We start from the raw sequence: 12,328 nt of genomic DNA on the forward strand, positions 1-12,328 counted from the left end.
TGAGGTATAATTAGGGTTGTCATATTTTAAGAATTGAAAATCCAGACACAAAAGTTAAGCTTTTTTTAAAAAATAATAATAATAAAATGCTGCCCTTTTCAGTTAATAAGAATGCAGAGAAGCAAGCCACAAAAGGTTTGTGCTGAGTGTCCACAGATATGGATACACTGTTGAATGCGGAAGGCCAGGCTGCAGCAATGGTCGGAAGTGATTTACGTCAACTTTGTTTTGCAAGAAGGTCACAATCCGCCCACTCTCCCCCTGGATTTTACTAGTCCTTTTAACACTACATGGGTCTTGCAGGAGGAACATCAAAGGGCAAGGATGGAGCTAAAAGGATAGAGAGTCCTGCTGTCAACATGAATCCTGACCTAACATGTGAGGACTGGAAAAACAGGACTAAAGAAGCCTGAGAAAAAGGTTAGAAACCAGAGCTATTCAAGGCGGAAAGTTTGGGGGGGCTAAGCACGCATACCATAAAATATTAAAGGAAGGCACATGTTTATGTTTGTGTGTGCAATATATACTGCTCGTGTGGCTAGGCAGATTAAAAACAAACTCTGTAAATACTTGTTTTATTCCTTTCATTAAAAAAAAATTGTAATCAGTATACAAAGGAGCCAAACTACTTTAATCTTTGTACAAAAATAGCACTTTTAAAAAGTGTTTCAGACATCATTACATCGGGAATTGGATTTTTTTTTTTAAAAAAAGAAGCACATACATTATTACAAGATAAAACAATCTTTTACACAGCTAGACAAGAATTATTTTATTGCCAGTGTTACAGGTTGGCTTTAAGTGTCTGCAGAACTGTGCTGTTAAGCACCAGAGACGACTTTGATCGCTACCCACCTTCCCCCTTCCTGGGAGAGGTGACAGAGGCAGCCAGGTTACTGCGGAAGAGGATTATAAGCCACTGAACATAATGAAAAACGTTTATGAAACGTTAGCGGAACCTGGGAATGGCAACTGGGCAGATACTCTCATTCCCCTCCACAACCGCCCCTTTCCATTGCAGAGCATGCAAAAAGTCAGCCCTCTCATCCTTTTACCTTTGGACAGGGGTGGGTCAGTGGGTGGGGGAATAAGTTAACTGATGAACTCCAGCTGCCCATTTAGACTGGACTGTGACAAGATTAAAGCTAGACAAAGCTGTTTGAAGGCACAGAATGCGACAGAAAAGCCACTGAAGGCTGATGGCACTGGCTTGGCTATATAGAACCCTTGTATATAAAGGAAAAGGCACGTCTGATTTCAGAAAGAACATTGTAAGTTATTTTAAGAAAATATAAAATAATAATAATATACAGTCGTCCCCCCTCTCCTTTCGCTTTGCACGTTTCGGATTTTGGGCCACTTTACACAAATCAGAGGAATCAAATAGTAAAGCTTTTCCTAGATCCACTTTGCAGTTGCATCTCTGAATGATTCTCCACAAATAAAGCCACCCGAACCTAAAATTTATTTAAAGTAACAAACAAAAAGCCACAAATGCCCCCAAACCCCAGCATGTCAGGTGTGGATTCCTCTCCTGGACATGCTAATTTCCTAAAGACAGGGATCTTCCTCCGCCCTCAATTGGGGGAGCAATCAATAAGGCAATTTTCCAACACACACAACCCAACCCCATTGGCAGCCTGAAGAGGTAGCCCAGGAAAAAAACCCAACCACTTGTGACTTGTTTCGAGTCTTTTGTTTTCAGTGTGCGTACAGCAAAGGATGCTTCTATCTCAAGTATGACAGCAGGCAGTGTGTGTATGGGCTCAAGCAGTGACAAGTCATGAGAGACCCTCACAACCGGGAGACAGGCAAGAGTCAGGGTGCCATTCTGGCATAGGTCATAATCCTGCACTAGCCATGAAGCAGACACATGTGCCCCTTTGGACTGGTGTTCTCCAGCCTTGAGGTCCCTAGATGATGTGGGGACTGCAACTTCCATCATCCCTGAGCGTTGGGCTACGCTTGTCTGGGGATGGTGGGGAGTTACAGTCCACTATCGTACTGGGGACCCCAAGGTTGAAGAACACTGGTGCAGACGAATCCCTTTTTGAAACCTCACAGGAAGTTTAAGATGCTTCTGGTCTCTCCCCACCCCACCCTGTTGTGCCTCAGAAGCAGGCGGTGTGAGCAGGCATGGCTAGGAATGAAGACTTCCAGAAACAGAGCCCTGACCTGTGTGGGGGACAGGGAGTAAACCAGGGGTTGGCAAAGTTTTTGTGGCTTGGGCTGGTTCACGGTCCCGCAGATGCCATGGTGGGCCTGAGTGCGGGTGTGCGCAAATGCTATTTCCAGCGCTCCTTCTGGTGCGGAGGAGGCGTGTGCAGCTTTCCATTGGCTGCAGGAGCTTCCTGCAGCCAACGGGAAGCCGGCCAGCGTCATGGAAGGCAGTCTCCGCTCTGCTCTGCGCCGGTTTAGCGTGGCACAAGGGAGCCGAGCGGGTGCGCGGCGGGGGTCCATGGGCCGGTTAAACGACCCCCATGGGCCGCTTGGGGCCCATGGGCCTTAGATTGCCGACCCCTGGAGTAGATGCTAGGTAAGTAACATCAACTCCAGCTTGGCAACAGGAGAAGCAGGAGATGCGGAGGACACAGGTGGAAGTCCATGTCTCCTGGGCACCACTGGCACGGTGCAACCACAGCACGCTGCTACTAAAATAGTGCCACTCTGTCCTTTACCAGGCTGTCTCAACTTAACGGCCACTTCCATGAGAAAACTAAAAACTTTTAAAAAGCAAGCGTCATTTTAGAACTCCCCACAAAAGGCACTCATAGTATGTCTTTTTCCTTACACTTTTGCTGCTGCTTTGCTTAAAGATGGAGCACGGTAGCACATTTCAGATAACTTGCTATATTGAGAGGACAGGTAGGTGGGATACTACCTGAGTGGTGGGCGTTTTCTAGCGAATGGGGATGGATAAAGGGTATTACTTGGGAAAAGCAACATAAGTCTGGTAAGAGAGCAACCCTGGAGGTTCTGCTAAATATTTGGAATACTGCCGCAGATAAAGCCACTTTGGAAGATGCCTAGAACACCTCGGCTTGTTTTGGACTTCAGTTCTTGCAAACAGATGAAGAGAGAGAACCAGTGGCATTCTGCAAGCAGGTGCAACAACTGCTGCCCCTGGGGCATATCAAGTTAAGGCACCGTTTGTAAAACATTGGGAGAAAATTAATACTGCATTCTACCAAGGGATCTAGAATTTCTGCTATTTCCAAAACATGACCCTTCCAATACATCTAGTTTTGAAAGATCATTAAGAATGTTGGGTGTTTTTTTTAAAAAAATGCAAATACTTTCAAAAAAGTAGAGGGATTTATAGCAAGAGCTACTTCCCTTCCTTAGGGTTATAGCCAATGCCAATCATACTCAGAGCAGAGCCACTGAAATTCATAAACATGACTAACTTAGGTCTATGCATTTAAATGAGTATACTTTGAGCAGGACTAGCATTGAACAAAACAACCCTTAGTGTTCAAGTTTCACAGTTTTCCTATACTTCTATCATGGGCTGAAAACACCTGGTTTCTACTTTGTGACCCCTGTGGTATAAGCTGGACAATATTGCTCTTTAAAAAGAAAAAAACACTGCGAAGATTCAGCAATTAAGACCAATATATCCTTTGGGATGGGCAATTTGCTACTCAACACTCCTGATATAATTGACAACATGACAAAATTCTAGCTACTGGCTACCAATGGATTCTTCTCCTATGCCACACTGAGCCTGAGATTGAACAAACCACACTAAGAATAAAGAAGAAAATGTCCTATGGATTTTAAAATTAAACAAGTTTCCTTAGCTGCAGAAAATCTGTACAAGAAGATGAATAGGCAAATACTTTTTGTGCAGATTGACAAGGCTTCAGACCTATAATGCAGTCCACAAGGATGACTGGGACAGACCACAGCGATGCTCACTGTTTTCTAAACAGTGAACATCTGAAGTTCTATTAATTCCTTAAGGAAAAGCAGCTTGAAAATGGGTGCTGAAGACAACTGATTGGAAATCAACACCTTCTGGGCATTCTAGAAGACACAACATGGCTCTCTGGCAAAAGGGGAAGCATTCAATGTACAGCGTATTAAAAAGAGATCCTTACCATCTCTGTCAATATAAATTTGAAGCACTGGGACTACAATGGCAGACCCAGAGAAAAACTAAAATTAAGGACCAGAGGTTTCTGTATTATTGCTTATCATGTGGTATTTTACTTACCTAGGACATATCCTGTCTCCACCTTCCCAAAGCCTGTGTTCAGTCATTTCAGTAACAACATGGTTAACCTGACTTTCATGGAACGCTTAAGATCCATCACTGTAAAAGGAGACTTGCTCAGAATAAACAGCCACTCATACTTTTAAAATCCTTACTTCCTTGGGACAATCTATCTCTGACCTGACTGTACCCATAAAGTCCTTTTGGCACAGAAAAACGTCTTGCTTTTGAAGCAACACTAGTTTGGAAAAGGTGCCATATAAGCTGATCTTGCAGCAAGATCAATCTGTTTGCCAGATCAAATCCAGCAGAGATACTAGAACGTTTTCAAGAGACAGTTTTCATTCACTCATGCTGAAATAAAACCCCTTTAAGCCATAACATTTACTACTTACAATTTCACTGGTCTTTCTACAAGTGAGTGAATGCATAGCGTGTACAAAGTGATAATCATACTTGCTTTCACACTGGGGCGCAAGTTTTACAGGTGCAATTCCGAATCTTATAAAACTTGACAGAAGGATGTTTCTAGCAGAGGCTCATCAATTTATTTTGATGTGCATCTCTGAGGATTTGGTGCATACACACTGAAGTGAAAATCTAATCAAAGGTTTTTCACTGGTATGGAGGAAGAAGCCAAGGTACTTGCATGCCGATGCCTCGTTTTCTATGCTGGCACAGGAAGTTCCTATTTAACAATGCTCAAAACACGCACACAAATTCTGGCATGAACTGTTTCGTATGGTACAGCCCTGCTCTTTGCAACCCAATATCTGCATGACAAGATATAGTGACTGAACTAAGAGCAAAATGATAAAAGGGGGTGCGCACCAAGCTTCACAGAACCATAAGCAAGAGAGGGGAGTCCTTAATACTTTTGTCTCAATGAAAAGAAAGCTAAACCGAAGAGCTAAGCTCACAGGCCAAAAAAACTGGATAATTCATCTGTGCTGCAGAACTCATAACATAATCTCATACCAGTTCCTTTTCCCCCTAATATGGACAGTTTCCTGTCTTATACCTTTGATCTAAAGACGGGTTCCCATTCTCCCTCAGCTCAACAAATACTGCAGGCCATGCAGGAGATGTCCTTATGTTCTGAAACTGCATATCATTAAAGCATGACTCTGTGCACCAGGGGCCTTGCAGACACAGCCACCCGGTCAGCAGCAGCAACTACAAGCTTGATTCTGGCAAACTCCTGAGGAAGTGAGATGGCAGAGTCATTTCCTCCACCTCTGCCCAACAGAAACACAGCTCTATGCCAGTCTTGCTAAAACACGGCATGCTAGCATCAAGATCTGATGGCTGGAATAGGGACAGAAGAGAAACTGGCTGGTAATTTAGAGCATAGTGTGTATTTTCTGGTGCTATTGGTGTGCAGGGGGAGGTGGCAAAGTGAAATGAAGCTGGAAGACAGAGGTAGAACAAGGCAGAGAAAGGAAGGCAGTTGGGGGTGCCGGAGAGTGGAAAAGCAGGTAGAAATGATGTGACTTGGCCACTGCTCTTGAAAAGAACAGTTTAGGCAGGACTTGGGGCTGTGGAAGTGGCAGCCAAACATAATGGCTGGCTACCAAGTCACGGACCCCAGTGAGCACTCTATGGCAAAGAAGAGTGGCCTAGGCACTGCAGGAAGCATCATTCTCCTGCTGAAGGATGTTAAAAAGAGACAGGATGCCTGTAAAAGCTGTCACCTTCCTGAAATTCAGTATTTGCTATTTTCCCTTCACTACTTGAAGCGAAAGCAGTTTGCTTCAATAGCCCAAGGGGAGAAGAGACACTTTTAATTAACAGCTGGGTAAGACGAAGAGGAAAAAGAAAGGGTAAGGCACTGGCGGAGTATGGCCAACTGTGGTGCTGCATAGAATGTCAGGCTGGTTCACACTGAAGCCCAGGGCTCTGGGGAAATGTCCAAATACTGCTAAGTACAGAAGATCAAAAGGCCCTGCTGCTCCTCAAAAGGCACCCTCTTCCTTCTTCATTTATTTTGGCCCTCACACATCTTCTGCAGCTTGCTGAGAGCCAACAACACCCAGTCCCAGCTGCTGCATTTCCTATTCATACTGCACCCACATGGGAATGCACAATATTGCAAGGGAGCTGAATGCTACCAGAGGCAGTTTAAATAGAACTGGAGAAGTGCAATGCATTTGCTTGAGGTTTTAAAAAATAAACACAAATCCAAGATACCCATCTTCCTTTCCTATTTAGTATAGCATTCACCTACCAAACCGACAAAAACATAACGGGATACAAAGCTCTAGATCTATCTTGTCCCACAGTACACACTTCCTTGGCTGAGTAAAGAGCTCATCCTTTCAAAACACACACCACCATATATGTAACATGCTTGGCACATCATCTGCATGCGTTACCAGGTTACTTGGGCCTCAGTTCCATTGCAGGTTTTATTATATAAGATTTTGACTGATTCAAATCAGAAAGTGAATAGGGCTTGTGCCAAAGGTACAGGCCTAGAAGTGACTGCAGCAGCAGAATACATCTTAATTGCTTAACTCCCGCAACAAAATCAGAATAGAACATGTTTCAGGTCATGGACCCTACCACATGGCGGCGTGTGGGGAGGGGGAATTGCTGATGTGCACAGATGCACTTCTCTCCAAAAGGAGAAAAAATAAGAATTAAAACCAAACAAAAAAACCCCAAGGAAATAAAGTTAAACAAATAAACAAACAAAAAAGTACCCAAATTATTGTGTTTTTTTTAAAATGGGGGTTGGAGAGAAGAAAGACAAACCTAAAAGCCAAGCATACAAAAAGCTAAATTTATGTTTTTATACTTACAATGTAAAATGCAATATAGCATCTGAACATAGGCTTGAGCACCACCTAACAGCTCAAGGAGTTCCAAGTTAAGGCATCTGAACAACGACCAAAGACTTTGGTCACAGCAATTTTAACCTCTCATCAAAATGAACATATTTTATAGCTTTATATAATTACAATAATAATAATAATAATAATATAGATTTTTTTTCTGCTAAAAAGTATTTCAATGATCATATACATTTAGAACCAAGGCATGATGGCATCTGGGGTACCTAACAAGGGGGTGGACTTTTATGGGGGTGAGGGGAGAGCAAAACAAAACGAGTCAAACAGCTCAGGACCATCTCCATCATTTCCCCAGGTAATCACATCAGGCATCTGAGGGCTGACCTGGACAGCAAGCAGGCCTTATTTTGCAAGCAGAATTCCTGGGAGACCACAATGGGGGTTGGAGGCTGGGTGGTGCAGCTGAGTCCCTAATCTTTCACCTTTTGTGTAATGAAAGATCTCATCCCTTGGACCCATTGCTACCTTGAGTATCCCACGTTTGCACAACACCTCCACCACGCAGTCCGCGGTGCCTCAAAATCCATTGCCGCTGATGTTGATTGACTGGAGATCTGCCACTTGCATGACGTTGATGCCGCTGCTGGCAAGGCGCGCAATGCTTTCGGAGCAGATTGCCTCCATGGCCACCATGTTGGTCGCAATTAGGGTCGAGGGTGTTGCCCCACTGGTGCCCTCTGCTGAAGCACCGGTGTCCATGGAGACGGCAGAGACGTCCATGGCCACGTTGTTGGGCCCCTTCTTGTTTTGGTGGGTCTTGATGTGCTTGGAGAGGTGGTCGCTCCTCATGAAGCGCTTGGGGCACTCTGGGCAGGCAAACTTCTTCTCCCCTGCAGAAAGGAAATGAGGATGAGACTGCATAGACCACTGCAAGTGGTGCTCCAAACCAGCTGGAATCTGGTCCCTGCCACCATCCATGCTCTTGTGTCCTTTTCTGGATTACTGTAAGACACTCACAAAGTGGCCTTTGAAGATGGCTCTAAAGCTTCAACTAGTGTGGGATGCAAGTGCTTGTGTGTTGACAATGCCTAGCTATACACTGCACACAGCACCTATTTTAGCAGATGAAATTCTTTCCCATTTCCTTCTGTGCCCAAGTCAAGTGCTGGTTATTACTTTTATAACTCTAAATAACTAAGACCCAGTGTTGTCTCAAGAGAAGCCTTATCCCAGCAAACCTCCTTAAGATCTGCAGAGAGGGCTTCACTTTGGGGAACACCCATGTGCAAAGTGAGATGAGCTAGCACACAAGGCATGGCCTTCTCTGAAACAGCATCCATTCTAACTGTCTTTCTTGGTGATATCTGCCTTATGCCATCTGCATATGCCTGTTGCTGGGTGTGGTCTTTTTTTAAAAAAACAACATATTTTCATAAGTTATTTCTAATTACGTTTCCATTATTGCTCAAGTTTATTTGCTGATTTATAGTAACTTTCATCTACCATTATAGGAAACACGTTTTTAGTAGCATTTATTTTAGCTTCAGCAAATTTTGGAAAGCAATTGTGTTTTTACAAACGATATGCAAAGCAGCATTTGAAAAAGAAGCTTCTAAATGAATGTGCGTAGTGCAACATTTAAAATGCAATGCTCTGGCATACAGTTACTCCACTAGCTGTAGTTCTTAATGTGTTATATTTCTGCTCTAATTGGGACACAGCTGAAATGTGGAGTGAGCAAGGGTACGGATGCTATAAAAATAACATCTTCCCATTTCTTAAACCTGGGCAACATCCAACAAATGTGTTCTGTCAGCACAATGATTTCTGTTTGTGCAACAGAATTTTCCCCAAATCTGTTCTAGGGGATCCCCCAAATCTTCCACAGCAGATTTAGGGAGGGTGCAGTGTATGGGGGGGGAGTCGGAAAGTGGGGGGATTCCCCACTGCACAAGCAGTAATCCTTGTGCTGGCAGGACACATTTGCTGGATACTGTTCCTGTGTTTGTGAGACCATAGCCTGAAGACTCACTATATTTTAGTAAGATCTAATTTATATATTTTAACTGCTGCTATATCTGTAATAATAATAATTTATTATTTATACCCCGCCCATCTGGCTGGGCCTCCCCAGCCACTCTGGGCGGCTTCCATAAAAACCAGAAATACAGTAAAGTATCACACGTTAAAAACTTCCCTGATGTCTTCTGAATGTCAGGTAGTTGTTTATCGCTTTGACATCTGATGGGAGTGCGCCACTACCGAGAAGGCCCTCTGCCTGGTTCCCTGTAGCTTTGCTTCTCGCAATGAGGGAACCGCCAGAAGGCCCTCGGCGCTGGACCTCAGCGTCCGGGCAGAATGATGGGGGTGGAGTCCCTGTTATACCAAACTGCAAATTTAAATGTATCCCTGTTGTGTTTCATGACTGCCCTGATTTTGTATGTGAGCTGGAACTGGTCTGTGACCAAAATAATAAATTCATTCATTGCCTGAAGAAGGATCTTCAATCCACAGCAGAGAGGATGACTATCTGCCCTTTAGCAAGGACTCTGTAGCAGCTGGAATCCGGAGTTTATAAGGAGCACATCACTAGGGAATTCTGGGGGTCCGCTGGATGAGATCAGCCTTGCATTCACGAAGGGTTCCAACATTCCTACAGCACTTGTTCCAATCATTCCTTTGCCCTGAGCTGATGGTGCTGCTTGTTCAAACCACATCATATCCTTGCACTTACCTGTATGTGTCCGCTTGTGTCGCTGCAGTTCATCGCTACGTGTGAAGCGCTTGCCACAAAACATCCAGGAACACACAAACGGCCGCTCTCCGGTATGCCACCGAAGGTGGGCACGCAGATGAGATGTCTTCCCATATACTTTCCCACAGCCTGGGATGTGGCAGATGTGCTGCTTCTTTTTCCCTGGATCCCCAGTGCCCCTAAAAATAGTTCCATACATAGAATCCTTTTAGTATTTTTGCAAATACTCAGTGTATTTTCACTAGACATGTTTAAGTGAATAAATCCCAGTTATATTAATGTGCTTTCTCAGTCTCTTACGTCTTCTGAATCCCTTCCCAATTCTCAGTCTTTACCTTGAGACCAGCATCATGTTACATCCTGCACGTCTCTAAAATGTGTGTGTGTGTTGTGTATTTCTAACCCACTTTAAATCAATAAAATAATATAACAGGGATCTCCCTTTAAAATTAGATGCTCTACAGCTACACAAATAATAAGGCCAACGAGACTATCAGCCTCACATTCAGATTCTTACATTAGTGGACAGTTATTTTTCAATTCTCTCCAGCAGATTTATAGACTAGCCTGTTCTAAGAGATCAGGAAGAGAGTCAATAGCTCCTGTAACTACAAGGAGACAATTCCCTATCTCAAATGCGTGTGCTTTAAATTTTTCTTTGCTGGTTTAAGTGATGGTTATTTCACCTGCAAGCCACCTTGAGAGGCCTCTAGTGGACTGAAAGGCAAAATGCTGAACAAACATATCTAAGCAGGTGCTCTCTGCTCATCTATGGCTAGTATTTTAAACAATGGCCATAAATTACCTCGTTCCCACCCCCTACCTTTACTTTGCACTAATTGCTTGTGCAAGTTTCATGTCCTGAATACAGGCAATTTATGTTTAATTGCTACAACAAGGAAGTTGAGTTTCTGTAGCACAGTTAATTACGCTCATTCATTGGATTGGTATAGGCAGATGCTACATTATTCTGCTCTGGAAATGTGATTTATTTATTTTAAGCCCAGATCCATAATTCGGCGGGGAAATGTAGGAAATAAATGGGACAGCAAAATAAATGCACGTGGTAATGGAGGAATCATGCTGGATAAGAGGCTCCCCATCGGTTTCTAGCACCCAGAAAATGAACACCTCATTTCCCATGAGCACCAGGAGAAGCTTTATTTAGTTAGTATTGCAATCAGAAGCAAAGGCAGCATAAGCCTGATTGTAGCTCCCCGTCACATAACCCTGGCAAAACTTTGGAGCTACAAGATGCACAACTTTGCCTGAAACCACAGACATCCTACCCAGGCAGCTCTAAGCACTGAAATCTTGCAGCAGGGTGAATGTGGCTAAGACTCTTGTCACAGAAAATAAACTGGTTGAGCAAATCATTCTCTCCCACCCCACCCACATGGAACCCAGGAACTGTAATTTTGATAGGGAACAAGGAGGGCTGGCTACCCTCCTGCATGTATTTCTCCACCTCCTCAAAACAATTCCCAGTATTCTTTGAGGATGTATACTTGCTGCTATGAAAGTCCTGGATGCAAAAGGTGACAAAAGAACTCCAAACCAACTCCATCCCTCACTTGCACCACAGCGGACAACACATTAATGGCACATGCTATGCCTGCACAACCTTACCTTCCTTCGTTGTCTTTGCAGTAGGGGCAAGTGCATGCTTCTCTGCGCATCCTTCGACCTTGCTGCGGCTGAGCGTCCGGGCTGGCCTCTCCTTCTTCAACGGTTGCCCCATCATCAGCCAGCCCGTCGCCACCGGTGCCATGAAGGCTGAGGTGGGTGTTATGATCACCTGCGGGAAAACAATTTTGCTTTGTATTTCACTATCAAAATGGCAATGGTACACACAACCTACAGAGAAAGGACAATCCGGTTAAAACCAACACCGCATTTGGCTTTTCAGTTTAGCTGTCTGGGTAGTTTCTCTCCCCATCCTGCCCCAAAGGAAATGAGAAAATTGCTCTTTGGAGTAGTGAGCAAAAGGAGAGCTTTCACATTTTCCAACGAGGAACAGTTCTTGCATCTCCCACAGGCAACTTCCAAAAAAATTCCCATCTGCATGTTGCCCAATGGTTCTTTCCCCTCCTCTCCCCTGCAGCCCCCTACGCACTCTCAAAATCTGCTATAGGGGCTTGGAGGTCCCTCCAGAGCAGATTCCGAGTGCTTGTGCAAGGAGGAAGGCAAAGTCCTGCTGTGTGCACAGTGCTTCTCTGTTTTGACTAACTGCAGTTCATCATTAAGCTCGAAACGGTGGTTCATCTTAACTATGGTTTGTTGAAAGCTAGCTACCTTCATTTAAACCACAGCTGAGATTAACCGCAGCTTGTTGGGTTCAGAAGACACAAACTGCTGCTGATCCAAACCAAGTGAACACTTCCTAACTCCTTGTAGCCACCCTGGAGGACAAAGAAGTACTTACTCAGTAACTGTTGTCTAAGAATATGAAAACTATCTGAAGCTACTAAATCCCCACCACTACAGTAGGTTGCACTGGGGCCTAGATTCTTTTGAAGTGTAAAGTTTTTACCTTATGTATTACACATTACAGCTTTG

General features: G+C 44.0%; 1 protein-coding gene across 3 annotated transcripts in view; it reads right to left on the reverse strand.

Moving 5' to 3' along the window:
- Positions 1-558: 558 nt before the first annotated feature.
- SP1 (Sp1 transcription factor) overlaps positions 559-12,328 on the reverse strand; it is a 29,030-nt gene continuing 17,260 nt past the window's right edge. For all 3 annotated transcript variants that reach the window (XM_053374351.1, XM_053374360.1, XM_053374339.1), the window contains exons 4-6: positions 11,399-11,567; positions 9,749-9,948; positions 559-7,904 (exon numbers count right to left, since the gene is read on the reverse strand). In XM_053374351.1, the coding sequence (XP_053230326.1) occupies positions 7,591-7,904; positions 9,749-9,948; positions 11,399-11,567 (683 nt within the window). In that variant the 3' untranslated portion in view covers positions 559-7,590. The remainder of the gene's footprint in view (positions 7,905-9,748; positions 9,949-11,398; positions 11,568-12,328) is intronic.

The sequence above is a fragment of the Podarcis raffonei genome, chromosome 2, assembly GCF_027172205.1.
Source record: "Podarcis raffonei isolate rPodRaf1 chromosome 2, rPodRaf1.pri, whole genome shotgun sequence".
NCBI lineage: Eukaryota > Metazoa > Chordata > Lepidosauria > Squamata > Lacertidae > Podarcis > Podarcis raffonei.